Below are 23,052 nucleotides of genomic sequence, written 5' to 3'. Positions count from 1 at the left end.
TAATAAGTCGTTGCATCACAATCAGTGGCTATGAAAGGTTATAAACAAAAAACATAACCTCTCTTGGAAGTCATGAATAGTGATTTTTAGTAACGGTCTTAGGTAGTGTACGCAGCCCGCGTAAGTCTTCAACCATAGATAAAACAAGGGAACGTGTTTTATCTATGCTCAAACATAGATTAAGGAGTAGACAGTGTCTATACTCCTTTTATATATGGACTAAAGGTACCAAGGCTCGTACCTTAAATTTTCAACTCGTGTCTTTAAGACTATCCTTACGCGATCGTTGCGTAAACTACTAAATTGGCACACCTCTAGGGTTTTTACTAAACAGTAATGTAGCACACGCAAACACACAAAAGCCACCTTTATATTGAACAATAGATTAAGTTTACTTTGCTGACATTACTGATAACAATGTTACTGACATGTCTCTAGTGTGTTTACCAAACGGTTCCCGCTACCGCTCTGACCGCACAGCCGCAGTTTACCTCTGACTGATGAGCGCGGGTCGCGCGCGCTCTGACAGCCTCTTATTACGTACAAATTGAATGTGGGTCTAGACTCCCATTAGACAAACCCAGTAGCCGCTACTGCTCCTCCCCTCTCCACGCATCGGCTACTGGGCAACTAGGGGTAAACGGTGGTTGGAAACCTCTTAATTTGTGTGTTTGGGGTTGTTCCAAAAGCCAGAAGAATGGTTTGAGGGTGTTCCAGAAGCCAGAAGAATGGTGTGGGGGTGTTCCAGAAGCCAGAAGAATGGTGTGGGGGTGTTCCAGAAGCCAGAAGAATGATTTTGGGGTGTTCCAGAAGCCAGAAGAATGATTTTGGGGTGTTCCAAAAGCCAGAAGAATGGTTTGAGGAGTTCCAGAAGCCAGAAGAATGATTTTGGGGTGTTCCAGAAGCCAGAAGAATGATTTTCGGGTGTTCCAGAAGCCAGAAGAATGGTTATAGGGTGTTCCAGAAGCCAGAAGAAGGGTTTGAGGGATGTAGATGTATTTCTTACCATTGAAGTTTTCGTAGCATTGGCTTTGGTACATCTTATCGTCTTACATTTAAAACACTCCTTTAAACACTATTTACCATGCTAATGGATCAGCTAAATGCTTCTTTTTATTTGATCAATGTTAACACTTATTTAACCTGCGATTCATTAATTGGTTATTTATTGCTCTATGGTATTGCAAACATAAAAGAAAAATCACATATTCTACTCTAAAATAATATAAATCGTCTAGTCTACATTTGAGCACTCAAATTACACCAAACTTAAAACACTCATACAAAAGGCACCATTTTACAATAATGATAAATTTATTCAATATCAATGTTATTGTGAACACTGAAACCTTTTTTGATGTCTGTATTTTGCTTCTGGTTATGTTTGGGTACGTTTTCGTAGAGTAAACGGTTTTATTTGATTACAATACTCATTTTACAGAGTATGTTGCATCCTTTGGCTACGCAGTACTAGAGGGGAAAGACTAAAGAGTAGTTTAAAATGGATCTAGTTTTGCTTTAAATATGACATTATGACAAAATAAAACATGATTTTAAATTAAACGTAAATTGTATTGTGTGTTGTTTAATTTGAGAACTTTACCATTGTGTACACAATAGTTTCAATTCTTAATTTGAGAAGGCCCTGAAGTGTCCAATTTTTCTAACTTTTTCCAACTTCTAACTGTTTATCCCCGGACAAAGGGTTCATGATAATACTCTAAGTTACGTATGTACTCATGGGTTGACCAAAGAAAAACTACCCCTAAAACTATAAATTATTTTAATAATACAGATGAAGTCATGAAAAATAAATAAATTCAAATCACACAACTATATACCAACGCTAACAATGGTGTGTGGCTTAGAGTGAAAAATGAAAAAGATAAGTGTAGAATAAATTATTATAATAAAGATTTTGTTACTGATAAAGAACCCCAGTTTTTTCGGCCAGGAGCATTTTTAGGAGTGAGACCCCGATGTTAAGTACGTTTTTAAGTTTTCACTGTTTCAGAATTGAATTTTATAACAATGGCATATTGGAAATTCGTTTGTACAATGAAATAAACGTTAAAAATCAATTATTGTACAAGGGCACAGCAGACTTGGTCGTTGCAGTCTTCAGCTTCCTTGATGGAGATGTTGGCAGGACAATCCTTCCTACAAACTCCTCCCAGGCCTTGGCAATCTTTGACGCTGCGACCCACTGCTGACAAAACACACAAATTCTATTAGTGCATTGCAAAATAGTACAGTATTAGTTTCATTTTAAGCGTCTAAAAAGGTGATTGAAATAACTAGTCTTAGGAATAATATGAAGAAGGACTGACAAAATAGGTTAAACATCTCAACACATCTGTTCTACAATCGCCCCATGCTCACCATTTACTCATACTGTATATTTGTTTGAAAGAGGCCTCGATTGTGTTTTTATCCCATAGTTAACCAACTTATCTAATGGATTTTTTTGGAAGATAATCTTTCAATCATAGATAGTTCTGCATGATTCTACTCATAAGACATATATGTCATTTCCCATTCATATTGTTTGACCATTATCATGTCATGAACCAAAATTAAAAATATAAATAAACGTGGAACTGAAAAAAGGAAAACACGGTTCAGTTCCTAAGGTTAACCCTTCCAGGACGGCCTATAGGCCTATACAGACAGCAAAATTAATAAAAAATAAAAAAAATAAAAAATATGTTTTTTACATTTGAAAATTTTAGAATGTTGTAAATAGTTGACCTAAGCAGCACTTTTGTCCAAAATATTTTGTTAATTTTTTATAGAAAAACATTCCTAGTACTTCGGTTAAAAGGTATAATTGAATAAAAGACCGTTTATGTGAAGATTAATGTTGTTATATGCAATCAACTATAACAATAGATGTCGTAATATTCGGCGGATATATCTGCCTACCGTCCTCGGAGCCAAAATAGATAGGCGGATATATCCGCATATAGTAAGGGAAGGGTACTGCGATTCTGATCGTAGCCTAACATAATCTTTTAATGCAACAATATACGTCTGTGTTTGAAGGGGGAAGTCTTAACCATCCGCCAACCACAAGTCTTGTTTTTATTTTTAAACATTTAATTTAAAAAATATATTAATATCATAAATACATACTTTTTGCACATTTTACCTCACGTTTACAAAGACATTGTGATAAAGAGCAAAAATCCTCTTAATTCAACGACTGAGCCAATTATATTGAACATCAGTGCAATGCCCAAGGTAGAAAAGGAGTTTTGTCAAAATATTGGCATCTATAATCAATCATTACCAAAATTTCAAGCGTTTCATAACCTAGCAAATGTATAAACATGATAATAGGTTTAAAATAATTACTATGACTTGCACAAAGTAAGAATAACTCAACCGCAATTCCGAGGCATTGGCCGGGCATGTAGGCCATTGCCGCATTATGTGTTTTGTAACACGTTATGTGGGCAAGTCAATATGGGCACGTGTGGGCAACCGGCATCGCCAATGTTGGCTCAACTTGTTTACGTCTTATTTTAGCACTCAAAATGTCTGGCGGGCATTGTAAAGTCCATATTGTATTGTTTATTTTGCATGGAATTCATATTTTGCTGGCTTATACATAAGGATTAAGATGGTGCGATATGTTGGAAAAGCTGTGCAGATGCAACACCTGGTTGTATGTGTTACAAGCAAACTTCATCATAATTTTGTTTTTAATTGATTATACAAATTATTCTCTGTTTAAAATATTGAGGAAGTTTGAGGGAAAGTTCCCGCAGAACCTTTTCTGCTTAAATGTAAGTTATGTATGTTGATTGACGTTTTGATAAATCTCAGCTGTTATGTTTTATTTTGATAGTAGGATCAAGACTTTAAGGTGATATATTTCTTCCCCTAAAACCGATTGCATTTTGTGAACGGAGTTTTTTTTTAGATAAAAAGACAACACGCAAGGAAAAGAGTTTTAACTTGTAACATGGCTCAAGGATAAGCGGGTTGGACAACTAAGTACAGTTAAGTACCATATAAAATCTGTTAACTATTTTAGAATAAAACTAACAACTAAAGAGTAGCCATAGATTAAATCATGTTTGTTTTATTTTTAAGTCAAAAACATTAATATGTCATGACTACCTCAGAAAACTCTTGTACACTTTATTTAAAAAGACGATTCCATCACTAACGGTTTTTTGTTTCCATTTAAATTAAGTTTTGAAAAGACAGAAGCCAAAGCAATGTATAATTTTTATTAACATTTATTTAGCAGCAATGAATTTTGAAGCTTATATTTAATAACATTTCATGGTGATGATTTCAGTTTGATGATAGCAATTTTATTCAGGATTTGAAGGACTTACTTCCCTACTCGTAGGACCCTTTGGAAATCACAGGGTTATAATCAAAGTGTAAATTTTGTTCTAAGTCTAGCTCTCAAATCCTTTGTGAATCTCCTTTAGACACCTCATTCCTCTTACCTGCCAAACAACACTCTACCCCTCTCTTCTGTTGCTCCGGGCAGAGTCCTCTCTTCTCGGCCAGCTTACCCTCTGGACACTCGGACGTGTCTAGGCACACGCCCCCCTGGCTCGTACAGGGCTCTTCGTTGAACACAGCCATCTTTGAAAACGACAGATTCAGCGGTCCTAGAACACAGTGGAGTTATCAATTATATAAATTGAGCTATAGGAAGACCCAAAATGTGTTGAAACGACGAGATCTGAAAAAGCTTAAAGAGGCTGTGAAAGTACCAGAGCGAAGAAAGTGGAGGTAGTATGATCGTAAGGCTAAAAAACCAAATTTGTTTCAATTGCCATAGGAGTTAGAAGTAATTATAAGTAAATATTTACTTAAAACCTGACAGTAGATGTTATTTTTCTTACTTAAAAATTCGCTTTGACATTAAAAATTTGTAAAATCGGAAGCTTGTTTTCATGAGTGATTTATGTATAGCAACACATCCCAAACGAAAAATGACTAAAGTTTCAATACATTATGCTGATTCATCATGTCCATACTATCATTGACTATATATACAACTGCAGACACTACTGTAGCGAACGCAAACAGCAATATCACAATGTCAAACTTAGTGCTGTATAGATTTGAAGGCGCACCATACTAGAGGCACTTGAAAAACACAAAGTTCGCAAAATAGGCTAACTATTTATTTTCAAATATACAGTATATCCCAAATTTTATATCTGATTTTTAAGTACAAGAAAGTAATGAAAAATTACAACAATTAAATTATTTCTGAAAGGAGTGTGTTACTTTGGCTAAACGCGGGGCTCGAGTACCGCTGGGTATAGTTTCGAACCATCAAAAAGGTGTTCGACCATCAGATTGTTATTGTAACTTCTTAGCCAGACAGCTTTAAAAACTCGTTTCAAAATTGTCAACATTGGTGTTCTAAATATACCAAAGACACCTAACGTTTACCTAAAATCTAATGCTCTAAAAAGTCGATGTATGAGATGTGATTCCTGTATAATTACTGGAGGTCAATCGCAAAAATACTGAATCATCTCGGATAAAAATACATAAAGGATGATTATGAACCCAGCCAAAGCCAACACATGGACCGATGCCCTTTAAAATCTTGTGCTACAACCTTGACTGAAACTGCAATGTTTACATTAGCACTATTAACATTTACTTGTTTAATATTCGATAAAGTTATTTTGTTTCACTCTTTGTTTTACAGTTGAGTCTTAAGTCATGTTTCTATAATTAATAGCGTCTTTAGTACTGTAGATTTGAAACCTCTTGTTATAGAAGATATTATCTTATACGCCTTCACCCCGTTACGAAATATGGGTCGTTCAAGCTTAACTAAACACTCGTCACCAAGCACACATCACATGATCAAAGTGTCAAGCGTCAACGAAGGCCTAGAAACCCCTGGAGAAAGTGCTAATATTATCTAACTGCGACAAGGCCTGACTCGCAAAACACTTCTGTCGTGGGAGTAACCAATGTTGACAATTTTGAAATGAGATTTTACTGTGTGGCTAAGAAGTTACAATAAGAATCTGATACACCTTTTTGATGGTTCGAAACCCCCAGTTGTACTCGATCCCCGCATTTGGCCAAAGTAACAGCTGATCTCCAAAGTAATACCAACTAAGAGTTGGCAGAAACTGTGTTAGCAATTATTACCAGTACTACTATTACAAATCTACTTGTCAAGATGTATGCATGTATGTTGCTCAATCACGTTAGAGCCGCTTGCAAAAATGTAACCTATAGTCGGGGATAAAACATACGTCTATTAGAGTTTCAATATCTTGATATAAGAGTTCAAACCAAACATAAAAGTAATTACTGAAGCTCATGAAGATTATTTATTAGATAAAACAATGCCCATGGAAAATGAACGAAGAATTTGAAACAATAGAGGAATTTATAAATAAACAAAAAATACTCATTTTATTAATAGTGACCATATTACACCTCTTCCCCCATTGATGGGTTAGTATGGATATAAAAGTAACAAAACAATTAAATATTAAGTGAGATAGTATATAAAAAGCTACGTTTTAAAAATTTAGATATAGGATTTTTATGCATAAAAATATAATATTAAAAACTTAAATGTTACATCTCAACAATTACCGTCATCAGCAGAGGTAACGCAGCACAAAGCTGCTGAAAAGAAGACTACGAAGTACATGACGCCTGTCTGGTGATGGTACACAGCACTGACTGATAACTACTCATACTGGTAGTGACTGACATAACCTCAGTGACACAATGACTCAGGAGGACGTCTACATCACGATCTGTCAGGAGGTGCTGTCACTGACTGACTGTTGGATGTAGAAATTACTCACTGATAACTGCATGTATAGGTAGTGACTGACATAACCTCAGTGACACAATGACTCAGGAGGACGTCTACATCACGATCTGTCAGGAGGTGCTGTCACTGACTGTCTGTTGGATGTAGAAATTACTCACTGATAACTGCATGTATAGATAGTGACTGACATAATCTCAGTGACACAATGACTCAGGAGGACGTCTACATCACGATCTGTCAGGAGGTGCTGTCACTGACTGTCTGTTGGATGTAGAAATTACTCACTGATAACTGCATGTATAGATAGTGACTGACATAACCTCAGTGACACAATGACTCAGGAGGACGTCTACATCATGATCTGTCAGGAGGTGCTGTCACTGACTGTCTGTTGGATGTAGAAATTACTCACTGATAACTGCATGTATAGATAGTGACTGACATAATCTCAGTGACACAATGACTCAGGAGGACGTCTACATCACGATCTGTCAGGAAGTGCTGTCACTGACTGTCTGTTGGATGTAGAAATTACTCACTGATAACTGCATGTATAGATAGTGACTGACATAATCTCAGTGACACAATGACTCAGGAGGACGTCTACATCACGATCTGTCAGGAGGTGCTGTCACTGACTGTCTGTTGGATGTAGAAATTACTCACTGATAACTGCATGTATAGATAGTGACTGACATAATCTCAGTGACACAATGACTCAGGAGGACGTCTACATCACGATCTGTCAGGAGGTGCTGTCACTGACTGTCTGTTGGATGTAGAAATTACTCACTGATAACTGCATGTATAGATAGTGACTGACATAACCTCAGTGACACAATGACTCAGGAAGACGTCTACATCACGATCTGTCAGGAGGCGCTGTCACTGACTGTCTGTTGGATGTAGAAATTACTCACTGATAACTGCATGTATAGATAGTGACTGACATAACCTCAGTGACACAATGACTCAGGAGGACGTCTACATCACGATCTGTCAGGAGGTGCTGTCACTGACTGTCTGTTGGATGTAGAAATTACTCACTGATAACTGCATGTATAGATAGTGACTGACATAACCTCAGTGACACAATGACTCAGGAGGACGTCTACATCACGATCTGTCAGGAGGCGCTGTCACTGACTGTCTGTTGGATGTAGAAATTACTCACTGATAACTGCATGTATAGATAGTGACTGACATAACCTCAGTGACACAATGACTCAGGAGGACGTCTACATCACGATCTGTCAGGAGGCGCTGTCACTGACTGTCTGTTGGATGTAGAAATTACTCACTGATAACTGCATGTATAGATAGTGACTGACATAACCTCAGTGACACAATGACTCAGGAGGACGTCTACATCACGATCTGTCAGGAGGTGCTGTCACTGACTGACTGTTGGATGTAGAAATTACTCACTGATAACTGCATGTATAGATAGTGACTGACATAACCTCAGTGACACAATGACTCAGGAGGACGTCTACATCACGATCTGTCAGGAGGTGCTGTCACTGACTGTCTGTTGGATGTAGAAATTACTCACTGACAACTGCATGTATAGATAGTGACTGACATAATCTCAGTGACACAATGACTCAGGAGGACGTCTACATCACGATCTGTCAGGAGGTGCTGTCACTGACTGACTGTTGGATGTAGAAATTACTCACTGATAACTGCATGTATAGATAGTGACTGACATAATCTCAGTGACACAATGACTCAGGAGGACGTCTACATCACGATCTGTCAGGAGGCGCTGTCACTGACTGTCTGTTGGATGTAGAAATTACTCACTGATAACTGCATGTATAGATAGTGACTGACATAACCTCAGTGACACAATGACTCAGGAGGACGTCTACATCACGATCTGTCAGGAGGTGCTGTCACTGACTGACTGTTGGATGTAGAAATTACTCACTGATAACTGCATGTATAGATAGTGACTGACATAATCTCAGTGACACAATGACTCAGGAGGACGTCTACATCACGATCTGTCAGGAGGTGCTGTCACTGACTGTCTGTTGGATGTAGAAATTACTCACTGATAACTGCATGTATAGATAGTGACTGACATAATCTCAGTGACACAATGACTCAGGAGGACGTCTGCATCACGATCTGTCAGGAGGTGCTGTCACTGACTGACTGTTGGATGTAGAAATTACTCACTGATAACTGCATGTATAGATAGTGACTGACATAACCTCAGTGACACAATGACTCAGGAGGACGTCTACATCACGATCTGTCAGGAGGTGCTGTCACTGACTGTCTGTTGGATGTAGAAATTACTCACTGATAACTGCATGTATAGATAGTGACTGACATAATCTCAGTGACACAATGACTCAGGAGGACGTCTACATCACGATCTGTCAGGAGGTGCTGTCACTGACTGTCTGTTGGATGTAGAAATTACTCACTGATAACTGCATGTATAGATAGTGACTGACATAATCTCAGTGACACAATGACTCAGGATGATTTTTACAGCACGATCCGTCAGTTGGGATTTAACTTGTTTAGTTTCGAATCGTTTGGCAGATTTTAACATATCTGATACGTTTATGATGGACTAGCTACTGTGCCCGTGCTTCGCAACGGGAAGATGTACTATACCGCCTAATCCTAACACTTTTTAAGTAGTTTCAATTTACAGTATAATAAAAAATCCTCTAAATGTATTCCAAAAAAGAATAACCTACATTGTAATTATCCTACTGTTTACATGAAAATATACCAATAACATTATTTTTACAACTTTAAGACTTTAATAAATCGGAAACACAGTCTGGGTTGATACAGCAACGGTTATAAAATCTTTTTTCCATAATCAATGACATTGTTTTAGTTACAATCATGACTCGATTGTAAATTGTCTCATGCTTCCATTGAGACCAATTAATATTTACTTTTGAAAACCTCGCCTCAAAACAGCCCCCAGTACACTCTCGCCGAGGCAAGGCGAGTGCGAGAGTGTACTCGGTGCGCTCGTCTTCTCTCGCCTTGACTCGGGTCGCCTCGCCTCGCCCAGCCCGCCCAGCCTCGTGCTTGCCGGCGCTCCGTCTGGAGTCGGTTTTTTGACACGAGTCAAAGGACCCCGATACTGCACGAGTGGCAAGCGCTACTTCCACATCGAAGTTGTTTATATATCGTTGGGCTTAACTCATCACAGTCAGCACCTGACCCTGGACAATCTCAACTATTAGGTTACAAATGTGCTTTAACACTACCCCAAAACGACTTATTGTTCTCAATTGGCCCTCTATCAATGACCTGTGTTGCCTGTACAGCGAGGCATTTTGAGAAGGAGGAAACCGGCCGGAATACTTTAGGTTTATCAATAACGAAGATAAACATGGTCTGAGTTACACACCGGCAATCTTTGAGTTGACTCTTTTAAACTCATTGTAAATATGACTGTTATTCGTTTTGAAATAACTCCTGTAATACTTTGCAATTGCTCGAATTCGAGCAACATGTACACTAGTATATCTCTGTGGGTAGATGTCACAAGCTGATAAGTCATGTTTAGTAAACTTTTCAGGAGAGCAATTTGAAAGTTTGGCATAGGTGCAAAAATCAGCTATTATATTTTTTACTACACATTTTACACTAATATAATCAGCTGATCTTTGGCTATTTAAATATAAAATATCAAGAAATGACAATGTTATTTAAATTAACTATTAATATTTTTTTCAAGTGATGTCAGAGATATCATGTTTTGCCATCTGCCAAATGTCTTAAGTCACAATACAACAGTATAGGAAATATGTTTGAAATTGATTATTTACAAATTTGAATATATTTTTAAATTAATAAATTGGTACTATGTACGAGTATTGATCAAGGTAACCTAACTTGAACTGTTTTCTAAGTTATATGGGTTGTGTAGTTCTCAATTTAGGTTATTTCAGATTCACTGGTAATATAGATTAATCATTAATAATATGAGGGTTACTATGGTTACAATAATCAGCCAAATTCACAAGTAAATGTTTATTATCATGAGCTCAGCTATCCTACTAATATTATAAATGAGAAAGTTTGGATGTATGGATGTATGGATGTATGGATGTATGTTTGTGACAAGTGAACGCGAAAAATACTGGTCGGATTGGGCTGAAATTTGGCATGATGATAGCTCACATTCCCGATTAACATATAGGCATATTCTTATTTCAAAAATCCTTTCGGGCTCCGCCCCAGTGGCTCTGGAGTTTCCCATGTTAACCTTATGAGAAATGGAATTATTGAATCTTAACAGCTGTTTCAATTAAACAAGTTGGTTCTGTTCTATGATGTTCAATAGCATTAAAGTTACAAGGATTACCAACAGGGTGCAGCACTATTATTTCTTTTACATTTACATAATTTATGACAACAGCTAATTTGCAACCAAAAGGTGAGTGAGCGTAGCGAACGAACTTCAACCTGGAGGCGAGTTAGCGTAGCGAACGAGCTAACCTGAAGGCAAGTGAGCGCAGCGAACGAGCTCCAACCTAAAGGTGAGTGAGCGTAGCGAACGAGCTCCAACCTAAAGGTGAGTGAGCGTAGCGAACGAGCTCCAACCTAAAGGGGAGTGAGCGTAGCGAACAAACTTCAACCAGGACGTGATTGAGCCATGCGAACGAGATAATCTTGAAAATTAAGAAGTTAAACGGGGCAAAGCCCGCGGGTTACAGCTAGTTTCTTATACATCAGTCTCTTAGGTAATGTTTATTAAATTTTCTATGAGCCAAGGCTATCAAATCTTGAAATAAACAAGTTAGGTAGTTATTTTAAAAACATTATACCTTATGATAAAAGAGATTGTCAACTTTTTCGAAACAAAAAGGAACAACTTAATCTTCTTCACCCAAGTCATCCAGCTCATCAAACTCAAGACTTTTATTGTCGGTGGCCAGTTTACTGTAGAAAAGGTGGAATTGAGGATCGATGAGGTTGAACATGGAGAGAAGATCTTTCTTCTTTTTTGGGTTTATAGGCAATGGCCCAGCATAGGATCTTGGCAATTCCAAGTTCTCTGGACGGCCCTTCTTACCTCTTAGGATACTGAGAGTTCTAAATGGAGACAATGGATTCAGGTCATACTTAAAATAGATTCGTCCAAACTCTTGAGTGTAGCGTAGCCATCTGATTTTCAACCATTCAACTTTTTGTTTTTCTTCATCAACTTTACGATGGACTAGCACACTTTTCAATAGGCTAGAGAATTCTTTAAAATCAGTTTGGTGCATCTCAATAACTTTGAATTTCTTTTTCCCAGACAAACTACGAACAAACTGACACCAATCCCGTGGTACCATTATTCTGAATATTTCACTGTCTTCACTGCTACTGTTTGTACTTACTGAGGAGTGAAGTCTTTTTTTTGCTCTTTCAATTCGTGCATGATCACTATCACACTCGAGTCGAGTATGGCCAGGCAGCAAAAACTTCTGATTGATGACCTGAATAGTTTTCTTCTTGGTCAGAGCATAAGAAAACATGGTGGCAATGTTGATGTTGCGGTTTTGCCCTCCGCAGGTGTCTGAGTATGTGGTCACATACTCTATATTATCAGGAAGATCCATAATCTTTTTGAAAACACAAGAGGCGATGTCATCAGACCCTCTGCCAGCATCAATTTCACTCCACATACAACAATAGGAAGAATCCTGATCATTTGAACAATTTCTTATCGTGAGGTTGTACATGGACAGAAACCTCTTGTAATAAGCAATATTTGATGATAAGTAAGGTACAGGAAGAACCTGTTGAAGATCGAAAACCAAAACAGTTCTATTGTCAAAGTACTTAGCAAGATTTTTGTCGAGACTTTTCATGTCATAACCCTCTTGTGCCTCCTTGACGTGAGTGTCGTGCATATCAGAAACAATTTGGCGATCAGACTTGTTGGTGGCCTGTCTTTTCTTTAAAATGAACTCATCACATTTGTTACATGTGTCAATAAATGGCTCTTTGAATTTATATCCTTTACTATTGAATTCTTTTCTGAAAACATCATAGCAAGCTGATTTTGTATGGCCATTTTCATGCCTGTATTCACAGTACTCCTTGTACATTATCTTAATATTTAAATTACTTGGCAGAAACACTTTTTTACAGGAGCTATCTCGCCTAGCATAGTGGCTCTCATGCCTAGGATATCTATCTATGAATTCATTAATTTCTTCAATTTCATGGGGTGAAGTTTTGGATGTTTGTGGATGCTTACCTCGCATATCTCCTTGAATAATTCCAGATGAAGAGGCCTTAACCTTTTGAACTATAATGTCCACCTTGCCTCTACTTAAGCCAAAAACACCTGTGAACATAGTTTTACACACTTCATATTCAGTTCCATCAAAGAAAACAAAGTAAGATACAGTTACTAACCGATCATGGGTAACTTTGGTTTCACTATCTTTCCTTTTCCTACTCACTAATGGAGTAGAAATTTTGATTCTGTCAGCTAATGCTGTAAGTTTGGTCTCTTGCACAAACTTGTATGGTATAAAAGTCATTAAATATTTTTCTTTGGTTTTCTGGATTAATCTTCTCATCACACTTTCTTTTGTTGCAGCACTTTTCTACTGGTTTGAACGTTTTCCCTGGAATCAATACACCTTTTCTATTTTTATACTCCAGTCCTTGATCCTTTTTAAACTTTTCTTCTTGTCTTCTCCTAACACCTTTCTTTCTTTTTGCACATTCTGCGTTCTCACTGCAGTTTTCTAGGTTTTCGTTTTCAGCTCCTTTAGATGAAACCGCAACAACTGTAAAAATAAAACTATGCTATATGAAACCTATACAAAGATATTCAAATGCATTTAGCACTTAAGTCAAGTTTTTTTGTTGTATTACTAAAAGTACCCTACAGTGCTGAGTTAATACAAGTTAAATTTGTCTTCTTTCCATTCCACTGGCTTTACTCCACTGTGCTTATAAATTTTGAAAAGTGGTATTAGACAACTAACTGTAGGTCAGAGCTTTATAAAATAATAATGGGCCTACACTTTTTAAACAATACATTGTGTAATAATGCAGGAAACATTAATCATATTCCATAAATTTGGACTTTAATAGTTTAATTTTATGGAATATGATTAATATTTCCTGGATGATTACACAATGAATTATTTAAAAGATGTGAGTAGGCCTACTATTAGTTGTGTTTATACAGCTTTGATCTGTATCTAATACAACTATGCAAAATTTTTAAGCACACTGCTAAGGTTACTAACATTATACCATGAACTTACTTTCTTTCTGTCCTCTCGAACATTTTTTTGTGGTATCATTTTGCATAAGTTTTTGTCTTTTGTCGTATCTTTGTGTCGTATCATCCTGGACATCTCTTCCGATAATGTCCTGAAAACGGTAATGAAGATGAGCATTGATATTTATTTACAAGCATTGATATGAAATATGACAGGATTAAAACATAATCATAGCCTATAATTTCTGTAGTACAAAAGCATACCATACCTCAAAGAGGGTGCTGTGTGTGTTTGCAACAATTTCTTTTAGGCCTAACTCTCTTCCATTTTCACTCATTTCTGCCTCATTAGTCTGGAATGTCTCATTTTCAATAAACTCATAATTGCGCATTTCTGCCTCATTGTTCTCGATTGTGGCACATTCTGTAGTGTGGTATACGTCATTTGCAAGACCATACTGTTCAAAATCAATAGATGAATCCTGTAACAATAACTGGGTTGAGCAGGTAAAAGTGAAATAGGCCTAATCATAAACTTACTTTCTTTGTCCAAAGCAAATCAGTTGCAAAGAAATTGAATAAAACGAATAACGTTAATAGGCTGCGATTAGCTTTCAAAATAATCTTTGATGAAATATGTATAGCTAGCCTAAATACTATGCTCCATTTACTTACATTAAGTTTGGTAATAATATCCACTGAATTTTTTTCAATGTATTCATCTATATCCATTAGGCCTATATCCACATTTTCTGGGAATGGTTCCATGATTGGAATTTCAATACCATCTTCGTCTTGTATGGAGATTGGAAGATTTTCTATATCTAGAAGTTGCTGATTGTCTTCCAGAAAAATATTACCACCTTCAAAACTACTACTAGGTTCAGGCTTATCCTGCAACAAATTATGCATAGTTAATATTATAAATTTAGTTAGCCTAGAGTTTATCGTGTTAATTTAGACCTAATAAAAAGAAAATGTGTCAAAACAAATTAATGAGATAATCTTTATATACATTTTAAGATTTACTTAGGTATGCTAGCTGATAATAGGCCTACACTTTAGGCTGAGCCTTATTGCCTTGTAGGCCTTAGTGGGACATAGTGATTTAAACAGTTTTTGGCATATTCTAAGGACACAATATACACAATAGAAAAGAGAGGTAGACTATTTATCTTTTTACTGAGGTATATGGAAAGAAAATAAAGAAATACAACTAAGTTATGCTATGATAGCTATAAAACCACACTAACCTCAAAGTTTGTAGGCCTATCCTCAGTCAAGTTGTTTTTTGATTGATTAATCCCATCTTCTTTGGTAGCTAAAGAAATTAACAGTTGTGTTCTACTCCTAAACCTTTTGGAACTCATTATTACGTTGTGTTTACTTTAAAATACACATTTTAATAGTGTAACAAAATGCACACAAGACAACAGAAGTAACAGGAGTAAGGGAACATAACCAAACAACAACCTTATAAATAGTAAATTTATTGGCAATGGCAGATGACAAAACATGATATGTTCATTTAACAGCTGACAATCTGGGATTTTTTGATATAACTGAAGCTGACAGACTATGATAAATCGTTTAATCAAGTTTTGTCTTCTGTTAAAAACAACAATATGCCACTATTGTAAGTCAAAGCTCTGGATAAGAGAACATAACAGTTTTTGCCTTCTTACTCTTAGTTAGAAAGCAAACTTATAAAATTAGACAAAAAATGGTACAAACACTTATCCAATTTTGCCATCTTTTGATAATTGGATTATTATACAAACCGAAAGCAGAGTGTTGATATGTATATACTTATCAATATTTGTCATCTTAGGGATTGGAAGAAAATGTTTTATCAGGTTTGGGCAAGGCTTATATCTCAGCTATTTACAGGGATACGACATAACTAGTTTTACCATCTTATAGGTTTAATTTTTCTGAACACATCCATATGCATAACTCAATTTGGCCAAAAATGTGACTTATCAGCTTTTGTCATCTACCCACAGATCTAATTCCGTAAGCCCAAAATTTTACAATGAAATTGTGAGCGAACGGGAGGCCGTAGAAAGCTGGGAGAGGTCTCATTTTAAAGGTCTGGGCATGACATTTTGGGGAAAATTATTCATTTTTCTTAATTATTCGCCAAAAGGTTGTTATGGAATAAAATCATTCACATTTAAATAGCATGGGAATCTAATTTTATGTCTTTTTATTTAGTGTAAACACAGCTGTGATTATACAGTATAAATTGAAAAAAATATAACCACACCTGAATGTGCATCATTATGTTATTGTAAAATTGTTAGTGAAGTAGTATTTAAACAACACAAAGTGAAAATTGAATAAAATATTTTGAACAAACAATTTGATACTTTTAAACTTAATACTTTACAATGGATTGTTCTTTTGCAAAGTAATGTATAATTTCGGAAGACTACCACGCAGAGGTATTGTTCCTCGAAATGAGAACAACACGTACCAGATTTGACACGATATTAACAGAGAAAAAAAATGAGCATCGGATGAACATGAATTTATTCCTGTGTATAGATTGCCACTTTTAAATGAGATTTTGCATTACACAGCGTAGGGCCAATGAACGATGGGTGCATTCATTGTGGTGCATTGCGCAATTTGATTTGGTGAAATTGTGGTGCAAGGCCGAACCTTCACAAAAGTTGGCATTTATTTGAAAAACCCAGTGTCAACTTTTTTTCTTTTAAATAGGTAAAGAGGCCAGATGATGTTAAAATAGTACTAGAACCAAATAAAGACCAAGGGAATCGACCAAAATGGATACTATACAACAAATGTTGTGAGAGATTGTGTTATAGAATTAGCATTTTACAATTAAAATGATGACATTAGGGGCCTTTCTCTATGTGTTTTTCTAAGTGAATTTGTCTATATTTAAAGAAATCTATATAGATTTAAGAGTCATCAAGGTTGTTATTGGAAAATGTTCCTTAGTTGTATTATGATTAGAAAGTTTATACTATAAACTCACCTTTGGAATTTTTATTTTAAACAGAGCAGACATCAAAATGCATTATGCAGGTATGTAATAACTATTATACATATCATAATATACAAAAATGTTAAATGATAATTCAAGGTAGGGTAAACCTATGAGACTAATAATTTGTACAAAATAATTACTAGAATATAGGGGCTTTTGCCCCTACAAGCCACTAGTATTAGTCTATTGTCTTTAATGCTAAATTATTTGTTTAAACATTTTTATAGTATACTAGCTGACCCGGCGAACTTCGTATCGCCTAAGTTATAGGTTTCCCCTAAGACAGACCGATGGAAAGAAAGTACCGTTACGTTTAATTTTCAAGATGATCTCGTTCGCATCGCTCAATCACGTCCTGGTTGAAGTTCGTTCGCTACGCTCACTCACCTTTGGGTTGGAGCTCGTTCGCTACGCTCACTCACCTTTAGGTTGGAGCTCGTTCGCTGCGCTCACTTGCCTTCAGGTTAGCTCGTTCGCTACGCTAACTCGCCTCCAGGTTGAAGTTCGTTCGCTACGCTCACTCACCTTTTGGTTGCAAATTAGCTGTTGTCATAAATGTAAAAGAAATAATAGTGCTGCACCCTGTTGGTAATCCTTGTAACTTTAATGCTATTGAACATCATAGAATAGAACCAACTTGTTTAATTGAAACAGCTGTTAAGATTCATTAATTCCATTTCTCATAAGGTTAACATGGGAAACTCCAGAGCCACTGGGGCGGAGCCCTTTTAAGAATTTCGAAACGGGAAATAGTTTACGTCCGATTCGCATACCTACAGAATTTACACACCAAATTTCATAACGATCGGTGAAGTCGTTCCGGAGGAGTTTGCAGACGAACACTGTGACACGAGAATTTTATATATTAGATTATATAGTTTCTTTAATACTTCAAAAGACCATTGATAAGGCACAAAAATATTTCTTAAGTTTATAACAGATAACTTAGTTTTGCTTATGATTTATTGTGAGTGAAGAAACTGAAGATGGAAGGATTTATGATTTAATATGAAGTAGAGTGAAATATAAAAAAAATGCTCATTTAAATAATAAGTATTTTTGCAACTTCAAAATTGAAATTGAACATGTCAAAATAAATAAAAAGAAATGTATTTAAGGGAGATGAAGGTAAATCATGTGAAGGTTTTATTCGAATATTTTGGTCAGTTTTTGTCATATCAGCCTACACAAGATGATTTAAAAGTCATAACTTAAACCATAGATAAAACATAGTCCGTTGTTATCTATGCTTAAACGTTTCTATTAAGGCCATAAAGGTTGAATTTTGTTTCTATGAGCCTTGGCGGATGTGTAACTATTGTATGCAACAGACAAATGTAAAGATTAAAATGTTTCTAATTTGTGTCATCTTCCCGTTGCAAAGCACGGGTACAACAGATAGTATACAAAAACACATTAATGTTGTAATGAGTTACAAATGGTTCGTATGGTTTTTGTATATTTATGTTATCCAGCTATGTTTTTCTTGATCTTTAAAATACACTCCTGATCTTTTATTTTATCTTTTATCAATCTTTATTGTTCAGGTTACATTATCAATGCATTTTAACGCATAGCGCAAACCGCCATGTTTGCCCCCTCCCCCACACCTTATCGACCATCTTTTGAAATAGGCGACATACGTAATTTTGATCACCACAGTCCATATTACAATAATCAGCAATAATATTGCGTACTACTTTCATGCATACTCAAACCCCCTCAGCTCCTGGACTAACTGTTTCGTCGTCTAAAAGCCACTGTCGACTACGCTAGCGCTACTAGCATGTATCCCCATAACTAAAGCGCGAAACAGTTCGTCTATTCACCGCTAGGTGTCACTCAAACAAAACTTTTAATGTAGTGTAATATTATCAATAATTTAAATTGTATTAAGTACACTAAACAAATTTGACCTTATCCAAACAAATTATAAAGTTATTTATTTCAAATCAGTTACCAACATTCTGGTATTAAACGGTAGTAGAAATATAAAAACGCCGTTTTACTTTTTAGCACTCGCAGATTCTTTGTGTATCTCGCTCATATAAGGATCCTTTCAACTTCATACTATGCATTTATTTTCATCAATATCATATTAAATTCTTTGAAAAGCCGAGAGTCGACCTTTGGTAAGTACAAGGTCGACGATTGGCTTATAAACGGACAATGTACTAATGATCATCATATTATGATGTGGAAGATTTTTGTAATCGTTTAGAGAGTAGCAGTAGGCCTTTAATAGTTGAAAGATAATAGATTTTCAAAACTATTATTCCTACCTTTGTTGATGTTATTTTTTAACATGGTTTGTTTTGATTTCAAAATCGATATTTTCATAACTAATATAAATGTTGAATATTATTTATAACAGAGGATCATGGCCTTTTTAATTTCAAAGGTTGTTTAGAGCACTTTTTGCCTGTTTAGGGCATAGTTTCATTTCTCTAACTTCTGGTAGGTCAATGACTTTACTGAACCGACTGGACAATGTCAACTTGACCTTTTCAAGTAAAGTAAATCCATTCAGTAAAAATTCTGTCCACTAATTAATCAAATTAAAACTGTTTCATCCCTATCTATTTTAGACATTAAGATAGTTCATTCAAAGATGCACTTTTAAAATTTCATGATAATATTTACCCTGGTCCCCGGTATCTTTGTTATGCTGCAATTTTTTTTATCAAGAATATCATTATTTATTTAGTTAATCTATAAGTATAAAAGAGGATGTTTGTATATATATTTGTTTGTTTGTTTGTTTGTTTGATTGTTTGTTTGGCAGGGATAAACTCGGACACCGCTCGACAGATTGTAATGAAACTTTCAGGCATTATTAAGCATTATTCAAGGAAGGTTTGTGTGAAGTTTGGTGCTGATCCGTCAAAAGGGCTCCGCCCCAGTGGCTCTGGAGTTTCCCATGTTAACCTCATGAGAAATGGAATTAATGAATCTTAACAGCTGTTTCAATTAAACAAGTTGTTTCTGTTCTATGATGTTCAATAGCATTAAAGTTACATGGATTACCAACAGGATGCAGCACTATTATTTCTTTTACATTTATGACAACAGCTAATTTGCAACCAAAAGGTGAGTGAGCGTAGCGAACGAACTTCAACCTGGAGGCGAGTTAGCGTAGCGAATGAGCTAACCTGAAGGCAAGTGAGCGTAGCGAACGAGCTAACCTGAAGGCAAGTGAGCGCAGCGAACGAGCTCCAACCTAAAGGTGAGTGAGCGTAGCGAACGAGCTCCAACCTAAAGGTGAGTGAGCATAGCGAACGAACGTCAACCAGGACGTGATTGATCTGTACCTGGTTGTCTTTGTTTCAAATTCAATTTATTACATCTATAAAATTTAATTTACTGTAATAGGTATTCTCGTAAACATCGACAACGTGCTGTGTTAGTGCTCTGTGGTGCTGTGTTTGACGACTACACTAGCGCTACTAACATGTATCCCCGTAACTAAAGCGCGCAACAGTTCGTCGAGTCACCACTAGGGGTCACTGAGCCTAAATCTATAGAAGTGTTTTTAATAATATTAATAATCTCCCACTATCAAGGTACAAAATCAAATTCAGCTTTAGTTGAAGGAAAGCATCAATTTATAAATGATAAAGTATAAAGTAAAGTTTCGCGATTCAAAGCCGTGGTTGTTTACTATGAGAAGTCTGTAATTGTTGGCACTCGCAGGGATTTTTGAGTTGGTAGAACATGACTAGCTACTAAAATCTAAGGGCCTGATTCTATAACAGCCCTGTCCGGGGAGTTTCGGATTCCTGGACTAAATATCACGATTTTTTTTCAGGCAGAAGGCAGGATCCGATCCAGTGATCCAGACGATATTACGAAATGGTAAGGTTGCCTGATGTATAAATATAAATTACCATCAAATAACATTGTTTGAAAAGCCGAGAGTCCAGAGTCGTGTCACCTGAGACCGATGATTGGTTTATAATGAAATAACTTTATAACTGCACTACTGTGAGTTGAGCTATTTTCGGTATGTGCTTACAATCTGCGAAACATCATATTGTCAACTGTCACTCTCCACACAATATTCCTTTTAGGCTAGGCATATTCTATGTTTAATAACAGAACGATATACAAAATTACAAAAGGTATTTTATTGAAACAAAATGAACAGACAGATAGGTAACAAAATTAAAAAGGCCAAGTTAAAATGAAAGGGCTGACAATGGAATGTGGGCTTAAGTTTCAATAAATTGGAAGATTAATTTGAAATTTAGGCTTATTAGGGTCAAATGGACATTAGTCTAATTTAAATGGGCTCATCTCAGGGTAGGGTGTCGTGCTGACTTGAATGCAAAGAATGAATGAATTAAATAAGTTAATGTCCAAATAGTTAAAGTGTTTCACTTACAACATTCCAACAATGAAAATCTAATTTTGAGGCTAAGTCCAAAATGTGCACTGAATTTACTATGTTTAGTGAGTTCAAAATAAAAATGTATACTTTTTTTTTGGAAATAATATTGCACCTAAGTCATCTTGAACTGATTAAAAGAACTGGATTGTATATTAAGTTGTTTGTTGATATTATTCATTCTACTCTAATATCAACAAACAACTTAATATACAAACCAGTTCTTTTAATCAGTTCAAGATAGGATCAGAGATGCAATGAAACATACACTGTATTTGCTATTGCATTTTTTAGTCCTTGATGCTTTGATAATCATATTAGATTTGTCTATGGTCTTTAATGCTAAATTATTTGTTTAAACATTTTTATAGTATATAGTTTTCTTAATACCTCAAAAGACCATTGATAAGGCACAACAATATTTCTAAAGTTTATAACAGATAACTTAGTTTTGCTAATGATTTATTGTGAGTGAAGAAACTGAAGATGGAAGGATTTGTGATTTAATATGAAGTAGAGTCAAATGTAAAAAAATGTTCATTTAAATTTAATAATTAGTATTTTTGCAACTTCAAAATTGAAATGGAACATGTCAAAATAAATAAAAAGAAATTTATTTAAGGGAGATGAAGGTAAATCATGTATGTGAAGGTTTTATTCAAATATTTTGGTCAGTTTTTGTCATATCAGCCTACACAAGATGATTTAAAATTTATCAAAACCAAAATGTTGTTAGCCACTACATCCCAGTGGCGTAGCCTGAGAGGAACTCAGGGAAGTGAATATGCCTATGATAATCCTAGATATGTGGACCATCTTGTGCTTAATTTTGGCTTTATCGGTTTAGTATTTTAGTCGTCACAGCCACCCAAACAGACAGACAGACTTACACAACCTCAATTTTATAATAGTATAGAAAGATAGATAGATAGATAGCTAGAATCTACCAAAGGAGTAGATAAATTATCGAAACTATAAATCTTGAATGAATACTTGATAGTTTTGACTCTTTTGTTAGTTTTTGGATGGTTCGCACACAACATTGTCTGAGTAGTCGATAAGTTAAGGAGCCTTAAAATATGAAGGTTGATGGCGTGATTCAAAAAAGAACAATACTTTCTGGGCCAGATGCCAATATTTGTGAGCTAAATGATGCTACGAGTACATATCAAGAAGGTTGACGATAGTAACAAGACCTAGATATCATTATAGTAACAGTAAATATGATAAAGTAACTATATCATATTTGTTACCTATCGCATTCCTTGCTGTCGTTAATAAAATGGCAAAATGTGCGTGAATTGGCTTAAAAACTACTTAAAGTCTCAACTGAATTTTTAAATCATATATGTTAATATAAATTTCGTTTTGTGTTCTATTAAAAAAAAATGTAAATCTTTACCGTAAAAATTGCATATTTTTCATTTAAGCCATTATATGCTGGACTTAATATATTTGAATAGATTAAAAATAATTATCTACAATTTTACCTCTTCTATCAGTGATCTTAGCGGAGACCATTGTTGGGATGACGACGAAGCACACACAAACACTCACAGACCACATCATGACTGACCAAGGGTTCTGCTCGGTCAGCTCGCAATATTTGTAGGGTTGTGGTG

The 23,052-nt window shown here is 35.7% G+C and overlaps 1 protein-coding gene across 3 annotated transcripts; it reads right to left on the bottom strand.

Moving 5' to 3' along the window:
• Positions 1–1,810: 1,810 nt before the first annotated feature.
• Positions 1,811–23,052, bottom strand: LOC128995992 (U-scoloptoxin(19)-Tl1a). 3 transcript variants are annotated; one of them, XM_054421094.1, is made up of 3 exons: positions 22,921–23,052; positions 4,470–4,637; positions 1,811–2,206 (listed from the first exon to the last, which is right to left on the bottom strand). In XM_054421094.1, exons 1-3 carry the CDS (start codon positions 22,997–22,999, stop codon positions 2,082–2,084), a joined length of 372 nt encoding a protein of 123 aa, XP_054277069.1. In that variant the 5' UTR covers positions 23,000–23,052; the 3' UTR covers positions 1,811–2,081. The 3 variants fall into 3 exon arrangements, with proteins under 3 accessions (XP_054277069.1, XP_054277068.1, XP_054277070.1); XM_054421093.1 differs by having other exon boundaries at positions 1,811–2,209; positions 22,921–23,051; XM_054421095.1 differs by lacking the exon at positions 22,921–23,052 and adding an exon at positions 6,610–6,690 and having other exon boundaries at positions 1,811–2,209.

This window comes from Macrosteles quadrilineatus, unplaced genomic scaffold, assembly GCF_028750875.1.
Source record: "Macrosteles quadrilineatus isolate MER2022 unplaced genomic scaffold, UCM_ALF_1.0 Scaffold_5__1_contigs__length_97177068, whole genome shotgun sequence".
NCBI lineage: Eukaryota > Metazoa > Arthropoda > Insecta > Hemiptera > Cicadellidae > Macrosteles > Macrosteles quadrilineatus.
This window is presented reverse-complemented; position numbering and strand designations above follow the sequence as displayed.